This window comes from Sander lucioperca, chromosome 9 (genome assembly GCF_008315115.2).
Source record: "Sander lucioperca isolate FBNREF2018 chromosome 9, SLUC_FBN_1.2, whole genome shotgun sequence".
Lineage (NCBI taxonomy): Eukaryota > Metazoa > Chordata > Actinopteri > Perciformes > Percidae > Sander > Sander lucioperca.
Genome location: NC_050181.1, coordinates 9329486 through 9352168, shown reverse-complemented (window position 1 = coordinate 9352168; position 22683 = coordinate 9329486). Strand labels below are relative to the sequence as shown.

The 22683-nt window shown below is 37.2% G+C and overlaps 3 protein-coding genes across 10 annotated transcripts; 1 reads left to right on the top strand and 2 right to left on the bottom strand.

The window, feature by feature from the left end:
* Positions 1–2319: 2319 nt before the first annotated feature.
* guk1a (guanylate kinase 1a) lies at positions 2320–22461 on the bottom strand. Of its 7 annotated transcripts, none has more exons than XM_036004852.1 (7): positions 9938–10167; positions 5267–5380; positions 4792–4833; positions 4436–4671; positions 3792–3876; positions 3622–3707; positions 2320–3331 (listed from the first exon to the last, which is right to left on the bottom strand). In XM_036004852.1, exons 1-7 carry the CDS (start codon positions 9957–9959, stop codon positions 3293–3295), a joined length of 624 nt encoding a protein of 207 aa, XP_035860745.1. In that variant the 5' UTR covers positions 9960–10167; the 3' UTR covers positions 2320–3292. The 7 variants fall into 7 exon arrangements, with proteins under 7 accessions (XP_035860745.1, XP_031149901.1, XP_031149899.2 ...); XM_031294041.2 differs by lacking the exon at positions 9938–10167 and adding an exon at positions 8956–9199; XM_031294039.2 differs by lacking the exon at positions 9938–10167 and adding an exon at positions 6042–6306.
* On the top strand, positions 9538–13577 carry c9h1orf35 (chromosome 9 C1orf35 homolog). Its single transcript, XM_031294034.2, has 8 exons — positions 9538–9780; positions 10646–10796; positions 10888–10933; positions 11047–11126; positions 11663–11735; positions 12014–12093; positions 12203–12316; positions 13028–13577. Exons 1-8 carry the CDS (start codon positions 9684–9686, stop codon positions 13281–13283), a joined length of 897 nt encoding a protein of 298 aa, XP_031149894.1. The 5' UTR covers positions 9538–9683; the 3' UTR covers positions 13284–13577.
* On the bottom strand, positions 16302–18813 carry arf1 (ADP-ribosylation factor 1). Of its 2 annotated transcripts, none has more exons than XM_036004853.1 (5): positions 18738–18813; positions 17549–17727; positions 17321–17431; positions 17028–17152; positions 16302–16908 (listed from the first exon to the last, which is right to left on the bottom strand). In XM_036004853.1, the coding sequence occupies exons 2-5, from the start codon at positions 17688–17690 to the stop codon at positions 16750–16752; spliced, it is 537 nt and encodes a 178-aa protein (XP_035860746.1). In that variant the 5' UTR covers positions 17691–17727; positions 18738–18813; the 3' UTR covers positions 16302–16749. The 2 variants fall into 2 exon arrangements, with proteins under 2 accessions (XP_035860746.1, XP_035860747.1); XM_036004854.1 differs by having other exon boundaries at positions 17549–17734; positions 18739–18796.
* Positions 22462–22683: the final 222 nt, after the last annotated feature.

Sequence of the window (22683 nt, the reverse complement as noted above, 5' to 3'; positions counted from 1 at the left end):
TATACTATGACTTTTTAATCACTGTTTTTGACATGCTATACTATGACTTTTTTATCACCTTTTTCAACATGCTATACTATGACTTTTTTCGACATACTATACTATGACTTTTTTATCACTTTTTTCAACATGCTATACTATGACCTTTTTCGACATACTATACTATGACTTTTTAATCACTGTTTTCGACATGCTATACTATGACTTTTTTATCACCTTTTTCAACATGCTATACTATGACTTTTTTCGACATACTATACTATGACTTTTTTATCACTTTTTTCGATATGCTATAGTATGACTTTTTTATTACTTTTTTCCGACATGACTTTTTATTGACTTTCATATGACTATTTATTTTAAATTTTCACACCAAATGACATACAACAGAGGCCATGGCGAAGAAACATTGTCAAAACAGTATACTATGACTTTTTTGACTTTTTTCGACATGCTATCCTGTGACTTTTTATCAACTTTTTCGACATACTGTACTATACTATGACTTTTTTATGACCTTTTTCGACATACTTTACTATGTCTTTTTTATCACTCTTTTGACATACTATACTATGACTTTTTATCACCTTTTTTTAACAAGCTATACTATGACCTTTTGCGACATACTATACTATGACTTTTGTATCACTTTTTTAACATTTTTGTGACATACTATAATTTAACATTTTGTGATATTTTTACAACATACTATATTATGACTTTATCACTTTTTTTGACATACTATACTATGACGTTTTTATGACCTTTTTCAAGTATAGCATACTATAAATTGTTTGACATTTTTGTGACATACTATAGTATGACTTTTTGTGACATTTTTACAACATACTATACTATGACTTTTTACGACAAACTATACTGACTTTTTTATTACTTTTTATAACTTACTTTACTATGACCTTTTACAACATACTACACTTTGACCTTTGTTTACATTAAGACATGCTATACTTTGACTTTTAATTAACTTTTTCAAGACTTACTAAACTATGACGTTTTTAACCATCACTGTACTATGACACTTTTTCTGACATTTGTATGACATACTGTACTATGACTTTTTTAATGACATTTTTATGGCACACTATACTATGACTTTTTTAGTATTTATTTTTTAAGTAAACCGTGCATACGCCTGGTCTGAATTATTGGTGAGGTACGCACATTCTCACCACACATTCTCCCTTTATAAATATCAGTTTACGCGTGGAAAATGGCGTATGCATCATTTGGGGCGTTGGCATCTGGTATCTATGGAGTATTTACGTGCACATGCTATGATGGGTATTTGTAAAGAGGGAGTTTCTACATCAAAGTTTCAAATACCTTTTTCAAAGTTTATTGGTCAAATTCTGGTTATACGAGTACATGTAGTGACATTTTTGACATCCAATTCATTTAATTGGACCAAAACATACATATCAAATACAATAACAAAGAATCAATATATAGTAGCCTAATAATGAGTTCAAGTGTGTGTTAAAGGGAACAGGATTGCGTTTCTAGCTCTCGTGTTTTACTGATATTACTCTCTGTAATAAACATTACATTAGTAACTTAATTCATTCTCTTGTGCTTTGTTCCCACACTGTTAATCAGAATTATGTTATGTGCTTTTTTGTTTTCCACTGTCCTTTTTACTGTGAACCACGTGATTTTTTGTTTAGTAAGATAAAAGCAGAGATTGATTTGGTAAATATGGATGATGCTCAAAGACTGAGATGGCTGTTCACATATGAAACATATAAATAAGCCAGTTATCTTGAGAAAGCCTGGGAGAAGAGGAAAAAAGCTCTTTATCGAGATGATCTGTAGATGAGGATTTGTTGTTTGTATATACTGTGTGTGTGTGTGTGTATATATGTATGTATATATGTGTGTATGTATATATTTGTATTCATGTATTTCTCCGAATGATTTTTATATGCGACCAGAAGATGTTTGCTAAATAAGTTTGTGGTGTCTTGTAATGCCATGTGGAATGGGCCAAAATGTTTGGCATGACACAGAAATAAAATTAAAACTAACTAACTATACAGTGCTCCAAGGAGTTATCACAAACTAAGACAGTTTAGTTGTGCTATTTTACAATCAGTAAATTAAAGTTTGTGTGTCGCTGATGTAACCAGTTGAAACAAGAAGTGGTCTGAAAATGTATGGAAAGGGGTCTTAGGTATTACATGTAACTTCAGGATTCCTTGATATACCTTGGTCATAAATATTCTTTCAGTAAACAAGTAACAGGAGATTTGCGTGATTAATTCTTAACTATATAAAAAAAGATAAACATGCCATTACATTTTTCTGAAATTTAAAAACCAATCCTTAAGTCAAAACAGTACACAGAATGTAATTTTACTGTACAGGGGAAGCTGCAAAATAACAGTTACACAATATAAAAGTTTTCACAAATTTACAATTGTAAGAAAAAACAGTAAAATTATTCTATTATAGACCCAGAACATAGAATATAGAAGCTATATTCTGTGACATTAGATGTACTATTGTTTTTGTTATGTAACATTTTCTACCTCTATAAATGCGATCCTTTTAGAGTACAACAGTAAAAATGGTTATCTAGCAAACCAAACTATAATGGAGTCATGTGGTAATTTACACAAAATCTGCCAAAGAAAACATTTACCAACACCGGAATAGTTTTATCATTTCAACAGTGAAGTTAAGTTGCATGTACCCCTTGCAAGTAAACAGCCGCAAAGTTTTTTTTGGGGTTCCCTCATGAACTGTCTCTGTAAATATATTTCCCAATCAACACAATATGACTGGTGGCACAAAGATGCCACAAATCAAGATATCCAGAAACTAGCTTTTTCCACACCCGTGAAAGACAAGTTTATCCACATGATAGAATGAGTTATGTTAACGCCCCGTTTGTGTTAGTCCTGGTTGGTGTGCAGACAAAGCTGCAAGCATTATACATGTGCTCAGTAAACCCTGCCCAACAGAACATCCTGCATATCATGCCATATAAATATCAAGTGAGCATTATTGGAGTAGCTTAAAGTGAAAATAAAAATATGAAAAGCACTTATCTGTAAAAAAAAAAGGGTTATACTTGACAGTGTGATAGTATTTGGTTAATAACTACTACTATACACCATATAAAACCATTTTTTTTGTGTGTATCCATTAAGGATATTTGCTGAGCTTCACAAACCACCATCTGAGGGAATGTTCATGACTGGAATAAAGGTCTGTGGTTTTGTGAGGAGTGGCTGGACGAGACTTGAAGGTATCAGGCTTCGGTCTCCTACGAAGACATGTTGACTTTCTTGACCATACCGATTTCCTAAAGAAGGAAAAACATTTTTGTAATGCTCCTAATACAGGTTGGTGATGATGGTCAAGAAATTAAGACAAATCTACAATGACCTAACAAATTTAAAGCAAGACTACATATAGTAAATAAAAATGTTTTATCCATTCCTTATAGTTTTGCCCTTTTGGTTTTTGCTTTTGGAAAGGTATTTAAATGTCTTTGTTGATGCTCAACTCAATTAAATAATTAATCATTAAAACAGTTTTAATGTGTGTTGATGATTATTGAATCAAGGACTGAGTTCTGCAATAGTAACTCACCTCAGAAAGAGCATGTTTTAACTGCCCATAGGCATCCTCCAAGTTATCGTTCATAATTAGGACATCAAACATACCGGGTTCTTTACCTTGAAGGAGATATAATTAGGTTCAGAGTCTTGTTTTTAACATTTATGTGGTTACATTTTTGCAAACAAACTATAAATACTTACTAAACTCCATGTCCACCTGAGCTGCACGTAAACGCTTCTGGAGGCTCTCCTCTGACTCGGTTTTTCTGTCTCGCAAACGTTTTTCCTAAAATAATACAGAAGGCATTCAGAAATATTCACAGAGCACCCAAAACCTGTATGACCAGAGGCCTGTACTGTGAAGCAGGATTTGGGGTTAGCGAGGTAACTTAAATATAAATATAAATAATTAACCCTGGGTTTTCCATTTTACCGTGGTAACTTATGCTAAACAGCTACCCTGCTCTGGAGGAGGTTAAGTCCAGAAAAAAAACAATCAACCCATATAAAGCACCGCCTACTGACCAATTAAATATGTGAGAAAATGGCTTCACCATTCATAGAGGATATCCCTAGATTGTGAAAGGGGAGGATATACAATATATATATATATAGTAGTTGATAACCACAGTTGTGTGACTGCTCAGCGTGATAGCGGATGTTAGGATTAGTGAAGCCAGATAACGAAAAGATATACTGGATATATTGAACTTGCTTCGTAGTACAGGCCTCAGGTAACTGTGGTACAAAAACAAACTGAAGGTCACATCGAAGGACCCCTCTCCTCTGTCAGGAAAATAGGAACCTCTATCGATTGAATGAAATGCATTTCCTTCTGTGCTTACCAGGACTGCCATGGATGGCGGCTGGATAGATATGTAGATAGGATTGAGGTCTGTCCTTTTGATGTTTCTCACACCCTGCATGTCAATGTCAAGTATACAGATGAGGTTCTTGGCCTGGACAGCTTGCACGGCAGCTTTACTCGTCCCGTACATGTTCCCCGAAAACTCTGCATTCTCAATGAAGTCGCCGTTGTCAATCGCAGTCTGCATCACCTCCCGTGTGACATAATGGTAATCTGAAACCCCAAAAAAGGAGACATGCTTTTTATACAAATAAAGAAAGCTACCATTATACTGACTCATAAAAATGTGATTGACTGTGACAGTGGTCATGAAAGAGGAGGAACATGTTGTACCTTTGCCATTCTCTTCTCCAGGTCGAGGATTTCTTGTTGTATCTGAGGGTTGACAGGACAGTTACAGTATGTCATACTCATAGTAATGTACTTTATTTGAACCTTAAAATTAAACAATAAATCAATGAATCCATTAGTTGAGCGACAGGAAATGTGTCTGAGCTGCAACTAAGGCTTATTTTCATTTTTGATTACTCAATTACTCATTTGGTCCATACATTGTTAAACAATTGTTTAAAAAATTTAGGAAAATAATCGGCAGAATAATCAATACTGAAAACAATCATTAGTTGCAGCCCTATTTGTATTTGCTTGTATGTGTGGCATTAACATTATACACCTGTATACATCCACATCTCCTAGAAAACCTGGATGACCTACAGGATTGACTATACTGATCAATGACAAGCCTCACAACTGGTGAGAACACCACCAAAATAATGTTAAATGTTTTGGCATAGAGTGGCACACTAACGGGAGACGCTGAAGCCAAAGACACCGTCGTATTCTTTCATGAGCTTCTTCAGCAGAGTGCTCTTCCCTGCCCCGGATGGGCCGCTAAACACCACAGGCCTGGGTCCAGCCATAGCTATAGGAGAGGTGGAGAGGAGAGTTCAATAAAGGAAATTAGTGGGTGATGCTGGAGGGATGACACATAGCCACTGGAATCCGATGGCATGAGTCATTATACTGTATGTGCACAAACATATGGCTTTAAAAAGATTTCACAACATTACAGCAGGTTAATCTGCTCACCCCGCTCTGGTGGGATAAATGTGATAAAATTATAAGCCAGCGGTTCTTACAGGCGAACCAAATGATGAGACCAAAACATCTCCCACAAGAGCAAAGGCAATCAACGGGTTGGCAAGCCGTGAGGTTACCATGGTGCAAAAACAATTACTCACTAATTGGAGAGCCCTACTCTGCTTGGGATGGCAGGACAAAAACAGAAGAGCTAAGACATACAAGAGGCTAAGGAGGAAAAATGCTTTTAATAGAGACATGGGCCCACATTCATGTAAACAATGACTTAAAACTCCCTTTAACTAAATTACGCAGCAATCCAATCACTGACAAACCTATAAACATTAGCCTACTTGTACTTTACATCGTTGCAAAATAGCTACTTCAACATCCTACCTTCTTTACACTGCGATATATTCTACACAACTTTTATTTCATTAACATTTCTTAGGCAAGCTACTCAAGTAAAGAATAAAGTAATTGTCTGTAGCGTTCCTCCTTACCTTTCGTCAATACACACAGAGCCAAAGCAGACTGCGAATTCAAGTGATTGTGTGTGTGATTGTGTGCAAGTAGATTAGGGAGTAGAGTAGAGAGGGAGGAGAGAAAAAGAGAGGGCAGTGCCATTTACACACTAGATTTTGTTATGTATTGAGATCAATTTAAAAATGTTGAGTAGATTTATCCAGAATGATCTGATATTAAAGTAAAGACCTGTATGCGTGTTTTATTTCTAGTCCAAAAGCTGAGACAACCCTCAATTCTCCTTAGTAATATTAAGTGTTTGTAGTTTTAAGGCGAAGAAAACAATGCAGTATAACTGGTTCTCAGTAAAAACTGGAAGCACCTTCCAAACAGATATTTGCAACAGGAAACCAGCTATAGTGAAAAGCTAATATCAATCATTAGCCTTTGGTAATAGGCCTACTACATCAATGCCAGGTATCAAACAGATTGGTAATTAGTCTGAAAATGAAGTATTCCATATGACATGCACCAAAGTACAAAGGAAAAAATGTAATATAATAGCCCTATCAATCTTTAAAAACAAAAGTAAAGTGTGCTGGATTTAAAATAACAAAATGCTGTGGAATAAAATCACAGCATTACAAGCCTTCTTGTTTCCAAGCAATCCAGATGGAGCGAGGTCGTCAGTGCAGGTGCAAATGACAAGAGTAATTCTCCATTGCCTCTTGAATGCTTCCCGTAAACAGCACCATGTCTAATTAAAGGTGCAGTAGTTCCTCAACATTTTCCTGTCCTGAAGTGGGTATCACACCCAACCCCCCACCACAAAAGTTATCCATAAATCTATTTGGGAAAATTGCATCGGCTTCCTGTTACCATATGGAAAAAATAGGGCTGCAACTAATTATTATTTTCATTATTGATTGGTCCGATTAATGGTTTAATGGTGGAACCTCTTTTTGTCTGACTAAAATCAGGTCCAAAAGCCAAAGATATTTAACCTAAAAAGCAGCTAATACTCACATTTGAGAAGCTGCAACCACAGAATGTCAAGTATTTTTGCTTCATAAATTACCTAAACAATTGACGGATAATTAAAATAGTTACTGATTAATTTCTGTCGATCAACTAATTGTTTCAGCTCTAAAACAGGAAGGATGTCATATGCCTCTGATTGTCATATAGGGCTAATTCTTTACTAAATCTACTGTGATCATTAGAAAAAACAAAACAATTCTTTAATATGCCTCATGAGTTTGCTTGTTAATAGATGTATTGCCAAGATTAATGGAAAATTGATTCATGAACTAAATCAATCAATTCTGATACAAGACTAAATATTGTAATTTATAAAGTTAATATTTACTGGTAACAACTTTGCCATGTAAAGAGTTTTGCTCTTTATTTACTAATACTTCCTCTAATTGTATCATTATTTTGGTTTGGTTGCTGCCAGTCAGACTAAATATGCTATTTTAATTAATCACTCAGAAATAGTGAGCATTTATCATAATGTCTGACATTTTACAGACAGACTTTTTTTAAAATTCATGTACTGACAAAGCTTCTGAAACTTGCAGCTCCATATAATCCAAAATCCACACAAGAATCCACCATGTGTATTTGACATAGAGCTGCGTGACAGGAAATGAGCGACATGAGAGTTTACAATCAGCAGGGGCTGACACTTATTAGAAGCTGCATGGTGCTTGACTTTAACCATGTGCACTTAACCCCATGTGATTGATAGTTGCTTGAAGCAAAATTTAAATCACGTGAAATCTTCAGGTCTCAGTAGTCTGCTAGGTGTTCAGTATGAGAGATGAAACAAGAAGTTGATAAATCAATAAATCAATCAACAAATGTATAAGCAACTACTTCTTAAAGCAAACATGTAATGGTTCCAGCTTATCAAAACTGATAGCTGGGTGACTGTCTTATACGAGAATATATTGAATATATTTGGTTTGAAATGTTGGTTGGGCAAAATAAGCAATATGAATATGTCAACTCAGGCTCTGGGAAACTGTTATCAATTTTTTTTTTTTTAAACAGTTGACAGACTCTGATGAAAATAATGTTTTGTTGCAGCCCTAGAAAGTACAACATACATTGTTGTACTTTCTAGGGCTGCAACAAAACAGTATTTGTGTTAGTTTAGTTTACCCAGAGGAGTTTATGTAGGCCGTTTTTAACCAGTCATGGTCCTTATTCAGTCTAATGCTGTGATCTCTTCATTCTAATTTTTTTTCATCCAAACATATAGAAGCTGCAAAGTAGCGCTTTCATGTTCTATTATTGTAGAGTGAGTGTCACAAGTGCCAGACTTATTTAACAAATAAAAACGACTCAGGCATTGCAAAGTGCACTTTGACTTACTGCTATAAAAGCAATAAACTGTTATGATTTGCATGAAAATGCTGAATTCATGTTTTTCGGGTGGTAAATGCACACTAGAAAAGCATTCCATGAAGAAAATGTGCTTGATTGATTTGTGCATTGATACTGATGGGTAGGAGTCTTGATAACTTTATAATCATATCTAAACTAATTGAGCTTAAAGGTATTGATTGAGATTAAGATGCAGGAGTGAATAGGCGGGCCCTTAAAACAGCTCAGCATTAAGCATTAATACTACATAACACATAAAATGTCAACATAATGAGCTGAGATACCAACAGGGATTGTTTTTAAAACTCAAACTTTAACAGGTATCACTGATGGCTCCCATCTACAAGGACAATTATTATTATTAGTATTATTATAATAATTATTATACCAATTAAAGACTATTTAAACGACGATTTAACTACAGGTAACGTCAGTGAACACACAACAACCATCTTCTTCCCGTGCAACAACACAGCAGAAACAATCCGACTTCTCACTGAATGGAATGGATGGCAATGGAAGACAATACATAAAAGAGACAGACATTCTCCTTCCTACCTGAAAATAGCCTGGAAAAATATCTTATGTACATCGGGAGTTACTATAGTCCAAGATTTTGGATCAGTCTCCGGATTTTCTGCCTCCTCTCCTCTGAGTCTTTGCTGTTTAAGCCATTAAGGAAAATTGTGCTGTCTACGTCATCATTGCGGGCCAAAACATCGAAACGTTACGTTCGCGAGCGTTGGGAAATACGCGCGATAACAAAACACAAATCTACATCCATGACAGAAAAGTGGAGTTTATTATTTATCAATAGCCAAAAAGAATAGACGATACAAAGGCAGCCAATATTATATGTTACAGCTGCAGTTGATACCTTAACCGGGAGAAACATATGCGCACTCTTAGTGTAGCTTTGTTTTTAGGTTCTTATTATACATCCATGTTTTCAGGTCGCAAAGTAAAGTTAGTTATATAGCATAGCCTAGCTTCAGTTAACGCGGTTTAATCCAACGATTATCTTGCGCTCTGCAGCTCTTTGGAGGAAACTGGCCAAATTAGTTATCGGATCAGTTTCAAGGGTCAACGTAAACACAACCACTAGGAAACGCGTTGTTTCGATCAACACTGGGAAGAGCAACTTAACGCAAAACTACCCGGATGAGTGAATGCTGAAGGCCTTACCAATCGCGCTGCTCTTGTGCTCTGCTTGTGGCTAAAGTCAGCTGGTTGAGCTAACGGTAGACCGCTTCTTCTCTAAAGTCATCAAAGCAACCGACAAAAAAATGTTTGGTTCATCGAGATCCGGAGGGGTCAGAGGAGGCCAGGACCAGTTCAACTGGGATGACGTGAAAGTCGATAAACACAGAGAAAATTATCTCGGTAAGTCTTAAAAAAAACTGGCAGCCAAGTCCGCTATCACCTCTCTCAAGAGACATTGCTAGCGTTTGCTAACTTGCTACCAACAGAGCAAGTCTTTTAAAATCCCAGTTAAACTACACACCATGGCTTCGGTACTCAACGTGTTACATTTCCATACCTTTTGTTTTAGCGTCCCTCATAACACAGTGCTCGGTAGTCCTGTTTTCCACTCTACACTCGGCAGGTCCTAGTTTTCGTTGCTCCCTCTCTTCTGAGCACGCACACGTAGCCACTCTGCTATCTCAGCAAACACACCGCTGCCAACATGTCAGCATGCCAAACAAGAAGACCCACCACCGCTGTGACATAAAATGATGAAATAGAGTACAGTGTTGTTAAGCAAATGGCATTCTTTTTGGAACATGAACTGACGTAAACACATGATATGGGTACATTAAAAAGGCTCATGCCACAACAGATGGCAATGCCTTTTCAACAGCAGAGCTTTTAAAAGTATAGTAAGATCGACATGTGATTTTAGAGAGACCCAAAATGTGTATTCTCCAAAGCGAAATACCATTGACATAGTTTTTCTTCATTAACGTGTTAGCTACATCAAAGGAAAAAAACAGAAAAGCCCCAAAACAGAATAATTTGTGCTATTCCAGTTTGGATAGTCAAGTCAGTATCTACAAACACCAACATTGGTGCAAAGGTGCACTGATTAGTCAACCAACCTACAACAAAAGGATTACAGACTGTTTTGACAATCAATTAATACTTTTTTAAATCTTAAAAAGAGGGGCTGTTAAAAACTGAGCTGTAAAACACAGCAGACATGAATCATCTTTCTCAACCACTCTCAATTCTCCTGCCTTGTTTCCAGGGAACTCTTTAATGGCACCAGTAGGACGATGGCAAAAAGGCAAAGATCTGTCATGGTATGCAAGAGACAAAAAGGATGGCGCACCTTTGTCCAAAGAGGATGAACTTGCTGCTGTTAAGGCTGCAGAGCATGAGGCACTGATGGCTGCCCTGTACGTACAACTTCCTATAAAAGAAATGGTTGAAAAATGCAAGTGCAGGTTAACAAATATAATTAATTTATCTTTTCCATTCTGCATCTAGAGGACACAAGAATATGAAGAGGCAACCGACTGGCCTGACCAAAGAGGTATGCCACTTTGTTTGGTACTGCTTTCAATCAAAAGCTTTTTTAAATTTGTAAAGAACTTGCATTTATTAAAAATGGTGGAATGATTTACATTTTTACGTTTTTGATACCAGGACCTTGCAGATGTTTGCAGGAGGGAAGATGATGGCGAAGAGAGAAATGTGGACCGTGTTTCAGGCTTGGGAAGCTCCAGGTGATTTTCTTATTTCTTAAAAACATTGTCAACTTTTTGGGATATAACAACCTATTATACAAAGCAACTAAATAAAACGAATCAGCAATTTTAAAAGGGCAGTATGTGAAAACAAAATAACCCTGTACTGAATACACATATAATTTACACGAGAATATGCAGAAATCAACATGGAAAGTTCCAATCATGGAAAGTTTCCACCTCGAAAATGTCAGAAGAAAGAATTCCTGAGCATTTAAAATCATAAATTTGAATACCCTCTTCATATGTAAACACGGCATTTCAGAAATTAAAACATCCACCACTTTTGTGAGTGTCGGTTCATTAAAGTCCTGCTTTTTACATTTTCTTTCTATCTTGAAAATTGTTTGTTTTGGAGCAAAATTACATCTGTCTCTGCCTTTCACTATGTTCTATTTGTTTCTGTTAAAACTCATTAAACTGTTCCCTGTGATATTCAAGTGACGGCAAGAGAGCCTTTTATCTCCATGCACTGTGATTGTAAAGTGTTTGTTAATAAATGTTTTCATCTACAGTGCAGGGTCAAGAAAAATGGTGCTATCCCAAAAGGAAAAGGAGGCAGCTAAAATAGGCTTGCCTGTTTTTACAGTAAGTTCTTCTCACTGAATATTGTCACTGAACGTTTTAAGATGAAGACTCAGTAAGATGCAGATGTTCATAATGTAAGTGCAAAGCAGTGATGGATGGAAAAATAAGCCTTTTGAATATATTTTGCAAAAATAAGCCTTTTGAATATATTTTGCAAAAATAAGCCTTTTGAATATATTTTGCATGTAGTGAAGAGACTTTTAAGAGTTTAGAGTAAGGACAGTTTTTCATTGGATCTACAACTTGATGTAAAGATTAAAGAAGTTCTTTCTTTACAGCACCAAAGAACAGAAGGTTGTCCAGAAACCTCAAAAACAAAGACATCTCAGAGTGTAGAAAAAGGGGATATGGAACAACGGTGAGTATGCATTATATAAGTTACCACCGAAGACCTAAATTGCTGAACACCCATATATTTCAGACACAAAAAACATAAAACACAATGTGTTGTTGTTTTCTCTCTGTAGGCATGAGAGCAAAAAGAAAAAGAAAGAGAAAAAGAGCAAAAAGAAGAAGGAAAAAAAGAAGAAAAGGGAAAGAAGAGATTCGTCTTCCTCGGGGTCAGATGACAACAGAAAGAGGTTGGTTAATTTATTCATACAGATCTTTTGATCAGCTTGAGGTAGCGTCACCTGTTGCCTGAGAGTGGACAACAGGAATACTTAGAAAGTATGTCTTAAAAAAACCTACGCTCATTGTTCCCATATTATGTATTTGGAACAACATCTCTCATCTCTTTGGAAATCAAATGTAATTATTACAGGCTTCACAAAGGTTGCATTAATGAGTCAAATTGTATTGTATTTTGTTAAATTGTATTGCACATTTGTTTATGTTACTGTGTCCAACTCCTGTTTTGCGGCCAAACTTGCAAATTTACAGACTTGCTATGAAACAAAAGCTTTCGTCTGCCAGCACTAGAGGGCACTAATGCACTGTCCTACACAGGGCATCTTGAAGCATTGGCTTTGAAATTTGGGGTGCATGTGTCACAAGACCTCAGATATATCATGTAAATCAGTTGTGTAGGAAGGGGGAGGGGGCATACCAGATTAAAATACTGTAAATTAATGTGCTGATGAGAGAGGAATTATAATATAACCTCAACATATGATGGTAGCGATTTAATTATAAAAGTTGTTAAATATACAGACATTTATCGGTGTGGGTGGTTTCTGTGGATGTCACTATATAAAGCTCATCTGGCAGCTACTTTTTCCCCGGCCTCACAACATCTTACCCGATCCTCCACGACCCTATCATTGATTATTTGTTTCCCTTTTACTCTTCAGGCAGAGAAAGGACCACCATCATCATAATCCATCATACTATAGTCAGAGTGGAGCCAGACCCCATGACAGCCATTCAAGGGGGGGAGCAAAGGCCGAGCAACGGCCCTCCTACCCCCATCATCGTCAGCAGCGGCATGACACAGACTCCTCTGATGGGGGGTCTCCTGTGCCCCGTAACCCTGTCAGCCACAAGACGGCTCCTGCTGGTGCCACACAAAGCCACAGGCGGCGCCACGACACAGACTCGGACAACTAATGTCCTCCCCATCCCCCCAATTCAAAGACGCATTACGCGGACAGAATGCTCTACAGCAGCTCGGCTGGCCCCGAAGACCTCATTTCCCCCGAACAGCCAAACGGACTGTGGATGGAGACAGGTCGATGTTTTCTGACTTACAGGCTTTGGCCTCGTGTTTTAACTTCTTCACCCAATAAGTTGGTCAGTTAGTTATGGGACACTAGTGTCTTTTGTGTTATATTGGGTTGTGTTTGACAAGTTGTTGTTTTTTTAACACGATTTATGTGATTAAACCAAATATCTCATTTTCTATATTGTTATAGGTTGTGATTTTTATCTCATTAGTGTAGAATACAATGCAAGATAAAATATTTAGCAAATATTTTATTCCTATGTCTGGCCCTGGTAGCTGTTACTGTTTGGGCAATCTTAGAGAATTAACTCAGAACATTGTTGCTGCAAACAGAACAAATATGTATCCTGTGTTTTCTTATGTGCTGTAAGATTTTTCCTGGAAACTTCTTTCCTGACACTGTGTTTACAACAGCTTAAGTAAAAGAATATTAAGGATACAGATTGAGTTATCATTTTTTTATACAAACATTTCTATGGTAAGATATCATACATCTGGCAGCTTTTCTGTAAAGTTGAAACTTTTGAAGGTTGTGTCATCAGCACAGTAATGTTTGTATCATCATCATTACAGAGAAAATATTTTAATATAAGACATGGAGCTGTCTTTTGCTAAATTAAGCCTACGTCTGAAAAGAGTCAAGCAAGTGTTCTTGAAATATTTCCAATATGCTTTTTGACACCTTTTCTGTACTAGCACATGTCCTCCATCCCACTGTGCCTCTTGCACTACTCAGCAGCTTTAGTCCTTTTCTTTTCTCAATCATGCCAGCGCTCCTTAATCCCTCACCATGTAGGTTCAGCTCCCTGACTAGTGCGATACTATTGGAATGCTCTCCACTGGTAATAATAGAGTGTAGTGTTTGCATTTGCCTTCAATTGGTCTGAAAGAGGGTATTCTGCTGGCTGGCACCTGGGGGGTGCACTAAAAAAGAGCAAGGCATTCATAAAGAAGAGTGCAAAAAACGGCTGGTCCTTTTATATGGCCGAGTACCGTTAGACTGCCACACACAAACCAAGCTGACGGAGCAGCAGGAGAGGAGGCCACACAAAGCAGCCCTATGAGGGACCCAAGACTCCAACTCCCTCCCCTTCCACCACCACCATACTTTCCTGCCATGTTTTATAGGCCTGGCTGCATTAACCATAGCAGCCTAATCAACCTGCAAGAATGCTGTCCTAGATTGCCACCCTACACAGTGTGAAACAGGGTGTGCTCTCCACATTACTGCTTTAACCCAACATTGGGTGGTTTACATCACCTTGGGGTATCTCATTTCTCCCTGGGTCAAAGGGTGACAGCCCCAACAGGTTGCTATGACACCACGCTCTTGGTTTTGTTGTTAAATTTTAGTATTGTTTCGTTAAGTTTATTACTACTTTGTTAGAGCTGCAACTACTGCCTGTTTTTATTATCAATTCACCAATTGTGTTTTATTAATCAGTCAATTAAATGTAAGACAAGTGTGAAAGCCACCCATCACAAGTGACTTGCTTTTTTATGTTCGATCAACACACCAAAACCTTTTTGTTACAGAAAATTAAATTCCTTTTCAAAAATTGTATTCAACAGGAAACTAACACATACTCATAATAGGACTTTTTCAAAGAGGGCATTTTGACTTCATAGAAGGAAAAGCACAGGTGTGAATAATGAAATCAATGATAGCTGAATTCCATTTAGCTGCTTTGATTTCAGGTCCTGTTATGCATGCTTGCGTCCTGTCACTCACTGGAACACTTGCTGGAGACAGAATATTTGGCATTTTCTGCTTGATAAATTAAACATTAAATATGTTAACTTTCTGTATACTGACTAATCATTTCACTTCTATATATAAAGTTAGCATAATTAGGTGTGCATGTTTTAGTAGCAGAGATGCACATTTTCAATGTATGAAGAAAAGCTACATTACGCACCTCAACATTCAACAGTTTTATTGCATAGAGTGTAAGAATGAAAATCATTTGCAGAATTTTTTTTTTTTTTATCCAGTCACTTTAATTACAGTGTTTTCCTCACAAAACAAACACTTTACATTAAGAACAGACAACCTTAAGAGATTAACAGTTTTCAAATATTTAGGTTGATATAAATCAAAGACAAAAATGTTTGATGCACCCTCAAGACATGTTCAGAGCAGTAAAGTAACACACACACCTAGAAAAAAAGCTTGAAAATAAAAGGCAACGTGTCATGGATAAGAAGGCATATGTATGGCTCCCTTTTTAACCCAAGCACAATGCTGTACTGCAAAGGAAGAAATACTGGCACTACGCTAAACATGTAGCTGAAACTGATTTTATATTAGAATCAAAATGCAATTTCCCAGATTTGATAACAGAATTAAAAAAAAAGGCATGACTTGATAGAGCCTTTAGTGATGACAGTAGGGCCATTGTAGTGTGCAACTCCTTTTGTTACAATAACCTAACAGTACACAGAGTTACAGTATAGGGCTGTTGAAATAAGTACTCAGTGGAGTAATAGTTCCTGTGCAGCCTAATGATGTAAACACCCAGTAGGTTTGCATGTCCCTAAAGACCAACAGACCACATCATGCAATTTTCCTAACAAGTATATTGCAAAGGCAGCACATGATAAACCTGAGACTTAGAAATACAAACACCCAATGCTGACTCAACAGCCTGCCTTTCAAACAACCATGAAACGCAGAGATGTGAGATTGCTGCAGCATTTCTCAATTCAAGCCAACATACTGTATAACAAAGGCTGGTAAGTGTTCACAGACAGGAGTTCTCAACATGGACAAAGTGATGTCAGTACAGAGTACAAATAGTCAATGCCAATGTTTAAGAACACACATTTGGGGGGCTGGTACATGAAGTCACTGGTTAAAGTAACCACAGTAGCTGCAAGTAGTTTATCAGTGTTTAATTCAGTTTTTTTTTTTTTTATAAGTATAAGCCACTCATGGATCACTCCCTACAGTACGTGACCAGATAATGACAAGTCATCAGATTGCATTGAGGTCCTGGGCAAATGTGCTGGTAAATTCTTATTCCTCACCTCCCTATTCTTATTCAATGGACACATGGCTGCCCAACAGCCAGAAAGAGAAATAACCACGGTAGGATTTGTAAGAGTGCAATAAGCTGCCCCATTACTAAATATATTTACAATTACATAAAATAAAATAATAAAACCTGACAGCTTTACAAGAACAGATCATCTCCACCACTGGCCTGTATGTTTGTGATAATAACAGCTGAGGCGAGGGCAGCTTCCAGTACATTTTTTAGGAGAGGGTAACTCAGTTTTGCAACACCTTTAGAGTAAAGAGCAAGGTCAGAGATTGGGTGGAGTAGATTAGTTGTAGATAGCAGGTGATTAATGGTTTTTGAGCTGACTAGACAACCAATCCAGTCCTTCGTAGAGGCCATCTCCGGTGGTGGCACAGGTCGCCTGGATGTACCAGTTTCTGCCGCGTAGGTTGTGAAGATTCAACTTGTCTGTGAGTTCTGCTGCATTCATAGCGTTTGGAAGGTCCTAAAACAATAAACAGTGAGAAAACATTAGAAGCCAACCCAGTGAACAGGAAAAACTTGCAGTAAACTGGTTATGATATACACCTGCCTATATCAAAGATTTTCATAAGTATATCTTACTTGTTTGTTGGCAAACACTAATAGCACGGCATCACGCAACTCGTCCTCTGCCAACATTCTCGAGAGCTCTTCACGAGCCTCCTGACATCGCTCTCTGTCATTGCTGTCCACAACAAAGATGAGACCTGGAACAAGAGCAAAGAGGGAACAAATGAGTGTGTGATGATGTATCCTGCATCTTAACAAAATATAAAGCAGTGGACATTTAGTGAATATAAAAAAGGCCATTACAAAGTGACTGATGTAAAGCCAACAAATGTCAGGCACTAAGGTTTTGACATAACTAAACATACCCTGTGTGTTCTGGAAGTAATGACGCCACAGCGGTCGAATTTTGTCTTGACCACCGACATCCCATACTGTAAAACTGATGTTCTTGTACTCTACTGTCTCTACATTAAAACCTGAATTAAAAAAAGACAACAAATAATCACATTAAAAACACACTTGAAGTCCTCATTTAACAGTAATAAGGGCACACAACATATGTAAACATAACTATTTTACAATGTTTGACTTGCCTATTGTGGGAATGGTAGTCACAATCTCTCCAAGTTTCAGCTTGTACAAAATAGTCGTCTTTCCAGCAGCATCCAGACCGACCATGAGGATCCTCATCTCCTTCTTCCACATATTAAAGAGCGATGCAAACATATTCCCCATGGCGGCTGGTGATGGGAACCTACTTTGGCAAAAAAAAAAAAAACCTGAGGAAAAACAACAAATCAAGTGTTGAAATTAGGGAAGCATCGAAGACTACAGTATGCCTAATATAATCAAACATTATTTGGAGTAGAACAATTCGTCAATGAATAAAAAAAAGTAACCTGCAATAGTTTTTTTAAAGCCGTAATGTGGGTAAAAACATGGACGCTACAAAGAAGATGCGTTATATTTAATTGCTCAGAGCGTTTAAATAACACGTTGATAGCTGTTTCGTGTTTATTTCCAGTAAAGCTTTATATTATTGATTGTGTCCCAGACTTCTTTCTACACCAGTACATTCCCCAAACCTCTAAAACATTGCTTTTTATTGCTCAGAGTGTTTAAACAACTACATTAAAATGTCCCAGTCAGTATGTCATTGTTCCGATAGCACTTGAATGCCGCATTAGCAACTAGCCGTCATCCCGAACGTTACCAGTAATTAGCTAGCTATGCTTTTCCCGCAAGTTAGCTACACTAACGTTATGTTAGGACCCCAGCATTTTTGCAAATACAGACCTAAGGCGGCTAACTGGAGTACTTTGACATTAAGCTTGCCAAGGGGCAATGACACAAGCCGCCAGACTAACATAAACCCAAGTAAACAAACAACAACGCTAGCTGGCTATGAGACGATGCAAATATTATTAGCTAGTCGTCCGAGCAGTTCACATTTTCGACAATTTGTTGAAAAACTACTTTTCAGCATGCTACGATCCTCATTTAATTTATTGTCATGTCAAATTAAGACATATGATATCTAGCTAAGAGTTAGATAATGAGGAAATACCAGGGAAACGTTAGTATATTTAGCTAGTTAGCTAGCTAGAGTTAGCATCATCGGTAATGTTAGCTTTTGGCCGTCAGTTTTTTTTCTCTCGGCGTCCTTATTATCCTAACAACCGCGGTCACAAAGACGATTTTGCTTGAAAACGCATGGTGTTTTGTACGACTACATTCAGCGAAAACAGCAACCTTGAATAAAGTTTATCTTACACACTTAGACAGTTGATATGTTTCCTTCCTCAAGGCGTTTCCTTCCTCAGGAAAATGGCGACAATTTGACACGTCAGAGTTTCCGTTCCAGCTAAACTTCCGTGAGCATCAGGCTGGAAGATGTCGCCCCCTGTGGCTGAGGGGAGAATTACACGCACCGCTGACATTGTTCAATGCTGAGGTTGTCAATCTTTTTTCAGCCAAGGACCCCTTACAAGATAAAATATATAACGGGGCCCCCTCATGTATGTCTCTTGAAATAAATTGACGTAGCCTATTATGTATCTTTATACTGGGGATTAAAAATAAACTTTTCAGTTGTCAAGTGTAATATTATTGAACTTTTTGAACACATAGCCTAAACCCCAATACACAATATTGTCATTTAACCTAAATTATCAACAATTATATAAGTCTGAAGACAATTAACCTATTTAACCCTATACTCTAACTAACTAACCCTATACTCTACTTTAAATTGATTTATGGTAACTCCCAATGTTATGTCCCGTGTATTAATTGTCTAGACTAGATGATGCTCATAAAGAGGGAGTCTTTTACTGCCAAAGGAGCATCCTGGTGATGTCTTACTATGCCGTTTGAATTAAATTAAATCTATAGAGGTATTTGTTTTCAAACTCTGCTACTTCCACTTCCTTTTGATCCACTAAGGAAAAGTCTAACCACGTTATTGTTGGGCCAGTTGAATTTTAACCAGGGTCAACTATGCCGGCTACCCCCAGCAGAGGGGGCAGCAGGAGGGTAGAAGGGCAGGAGAGAGCAGCAGGAGGGGAGAAGGGTCTAAAGTTGGGGATGGACCACACAGTAAAGGCTCATAATGCTGTCTCACACTGCAACCATAATTTGTGGTTTTGCCCTGCCAAATGCCTGAGAGATCACTCTCAGCACATTTTCACAGCAATTGATGTCTTTTCTTATATTTGTGGAAGGTCTTTACTGAGTAGCAATTGTTTAGATTTGTCTCGCATTTAACTCCGCTTTCAATATCAGCTTAACAATCAGACATAAACATGATTCAAATCCTGATTCACTATGACAAAACCCTTTTTTATCTTCTTTTTCTTTTGCAGATAATAGTTCTTAGAACATGTTGCCAAAACTGATACTACAAATTGTTTCAAAATTAGAAAACACACAGCTATGTGACAATCTCTAAAAAAGAAAAGAAAACTTTGTCCATGAAACAAAGGTTTCATAAAGGGTCAGGTGTCTTCAAGTGAAAACACAAACTCTGACACGTGCCAGTTTTCTTTAACAAATTACGTGCTTTTCTTTGATATAAGGAAATTCTGCAACCTATGGGTTCATCTAACCTTTTCAAAATCAATTCAAAATTATAACAAAAAACACATTAAAGTAAATTTTAAGACAAGACAGTTTCTCAGTTCAAGAAAAGGTTGCAGAAAAAAGGCTTTAACAAATACAGTTTACCAAGACAAGAAGTAAACTGTAGCTATACTGTTTGATTTGGTGATCCTCCATACAGCTGGAAAAAAAAAAAGTCAAATCCATCCTTCCTCCTCTTTGCACAGCCAGAGCACAGGTGCATTGAGGTGGGACAACAGAGATTCATTCATTCAACCTTTATTTATACTTGAAAGATCATTGGGTGGGCAACCACGGGCGATTCTAGGATCAGACCTTTAGGGGGGCTCAGCCCCTAATGAGAATGTGACATGGATACAGTGCCTTGCAAAAGTGTTAACACCCCCTCTGCTAAATCAGTAAATTCATTAGCCAATAATCTCTGAGCTAACTACTGAACAACGTCAGCTAATGTTTTTTGACACTATGATGGAACTAAACCTGACACTGACTATAAGTCACAGTAATAACGACCAATTTGACACAATGTTCTAACATTCAGCAATTTTAGTTGCTTACGTTTCAATTTGGGTTCTAATCTGCGTCATGAAATTACCAACTTCTTCTCTGGGGACTACCAACATTTAACTTCACAACCGCACTCCTGCTCTCCCTCTGTCAGATTAGATAGAGACTCAGCCAAAGGCGGGAGTGTGGCACAACCACCTCCGATTGGCCAAAACAAAATTTCTGTTAACCCTTTTCTTGGCTGGGTTACAGGTGCATAGCATTGGCGTCAGTGACACAGGATATTAAAAGGGAATCAAGCCCTTTGAACCTGTAATTTTTTGTCCTTTGTCACTAACAGACAAGTTCGCAAACTCTCACTTGAACTACTAAAATGAACTTAAATTAAAAGTTTTTTAATATTATAATTTTTAGCGGGGCTGAGATTAAATTTAGGGGGGCTTGAGCCCCCTAAAAAGGGTCTAAAATCGCTCACGGGGGCAACCCTAATTTACCATAACACTGAGTCAATACACGAGATATACTAACAGAGAAGACCGATCTCATTATAAAATAATAAAATATAATAAAAAAAAAAACATTAAAACCTTACGATTAAGGGAAATAATTTGATAGATAAACATTTTGCAACAAGGGTAGATAATTTGATAAAGAAATTAAAGAAATTAAAATGTGAAATAATATACAGTTTCTTAAATGTCCAATAGGTATAAGTGAATTCATTTACAGGAGGTGCTGTATTTTGTTCCAGGAGTCAGGTGCACTTAAGTTAAAAGCAGTTTTTCCAAGTATTGACCTAGCTCATGAAACATGAAGCAAGAGCCAGTCAGTAGAGCATGTCTGATAAATCTGAGTGATTATTAATTATTAATTTTCCAGTAGGGGCTTAATTGATTAAAAAAAATTCCAGTGAGTATAAGGTCTCTCTTGAAGAGAAGAACACCCAACCCTATCATATAAAATACAATAATGTGTACTATAGACATCACCGATATTAAATCTCAAGGCAGAGTGATAGTAAGGCCAGAGGAGGAGCTGAGGAGGATTCGTGTCTATAAATCACATCACCATAGTCCAAGACAGACATGAAAACTGTCTTAACAACCCTTTTCCTACAAAACGTGAACGAAAGATGGTTTTAATTCTGTAGGAATAGCCAACCTTTTTATGTGATGATAAACACAAAATTATCAATGTAAAATTTAAATGTGAGTTTTTCATCAATCCAGATGCGAAGATATTTATATTCTGTGACTCTCTCACTTCAGTAGAAATATTAGTATAGTCTATTAGCTCTGGCTCAGGAAAATAGCATGAACTTTTAAGAGTTTAGTGCAAGTCTTAGATCCTCTTGCAGAATGTTAAAGGAACGCTGTAAGTGATTGACTGCTAGATGTACAGAATTAGCAACCTAATACAGCACTGTGTCATCTGCGTACAGATAGGCATGACAGTTTGCCAAAGATGGAATGATATTGTTAATATAAAAAGTAAAAAGGACTTGACCTAAACCTGTCATTGTTGTCTTCTAACACGTACATTTTAAATTCAAAGAGATATGAGGCAGAAAAAATGCTCAGCAATCAACTGGATATTGTCAAGATTTAATCTCCATTAGCAGCTTACCTCTCTTTTTATTTCATGAGGATTTTAAATAAAAGTCACTAAAAGCAGACTTTATTGGGTTGAAATGATCATAATATGCATTTATAACGTACCATGTAATGAGCCAAAGGTACAGTAAAGATCCTAGGGGTAGTGCTAAATCCAACTTCCCATACTCCACAGGCAAACACAGCGGTAATATCCATTTGAAGGGCTCCTTCCTCGTTGGTCCTTTGCAGTTTCATATCTCACTAGTTACTGACAGTTGTGATGTGTAGACAGAGTACTAGAAATAGGACAGTAGGAGGGTGTATATATCGCCCCCTCAAAGCACACACACAAACACACCAACAAATTCTGATGGCCCCGCTTGTGTACACGCTTTGACAACTTTTTTCCACACGTGCACGTGTGCACTCTCTTGCTCTCTCTCTCTCTCTCTCTCTCTCTCTCTCTCTCTCTCTCTCTCTCTTTAAATCCATTCTTTATTTGTGTC

What these genes read in the sequence shown, in the direction of transcription:
- c9h1orf35 (XM_031294034.2), top strand. Translation starts at nt 9,684, where the DNA reads ATGTTTGGTTCATCGAGATCCGGAGGGGTCAGAGGAGGCCAGGACCAG. An exon ending in GAGGCACTGATGGCTGCCCT is followed by an intron (nt 10,797 to 10,887) that starts GTACGTACAACT and finishes TTCTGCATCTAG; the next exon opens with AGGACACAAGAATATGAAGA. An exon ending in AAAGGGGATATGGAACAACG is followed by an intron (nt 12,094 to 12,202) that starts GTGAGTATGCAT and finishes TTCTCTCTGTAG; the next exon opens with GCATGAGAGCAAAAAGAAAA.
- guk1a (XM_031294036.2), bottom strand. Translation starts at nt 6,165, where the DNA reads ATGGCACTGCCCTCTCTTTTTCTCTCCTCCCTCTCTACTCTACTCCCT. An exon ending in TCTGTGTGTATTGACGAAAG is followed by an intron (nt 5,381 to 6,041) that starts GTAAGGAGGAAC and finishes CCTCTCCTATAG; the next exon opens with CTATGGCTGGACCCAGGCCT. An exon ending in TAAAACATGCTCTTTCTGAG is followed by an intron (nt 3,332 to 3,621) that starts GTGAGTTACTAT and finishes TTCCTTCTTTAG; the next exon opens with GAAATCGGTATGGTCAAGAA.
- arf1 (XM_036004853.1), bottom strand. Translation starts at nt 17,690, where the DNA reads ATGGGGAATATGTTTGCATCGCTCTTTAATATGTGGAAGAAGGAGATG. An exon ending in GACTACCATTCCCACAATAG is followed by an intron (nt 17,432 to 17,548) that starts GCAAGTCAAACA and finishes TTTTTAATTCAG; the next exon opens with GTTTTAATGTAGAGACAGTA. An exon ending in TTACTTCCAGAACACACAGG is followed by an intron (nt 17,153 to 17,320) that starts GTATGTTTAGTT and finishes CTCTTGTTCCAG; the next exon opens with GTCTCATCTTTGTTGTGGAC.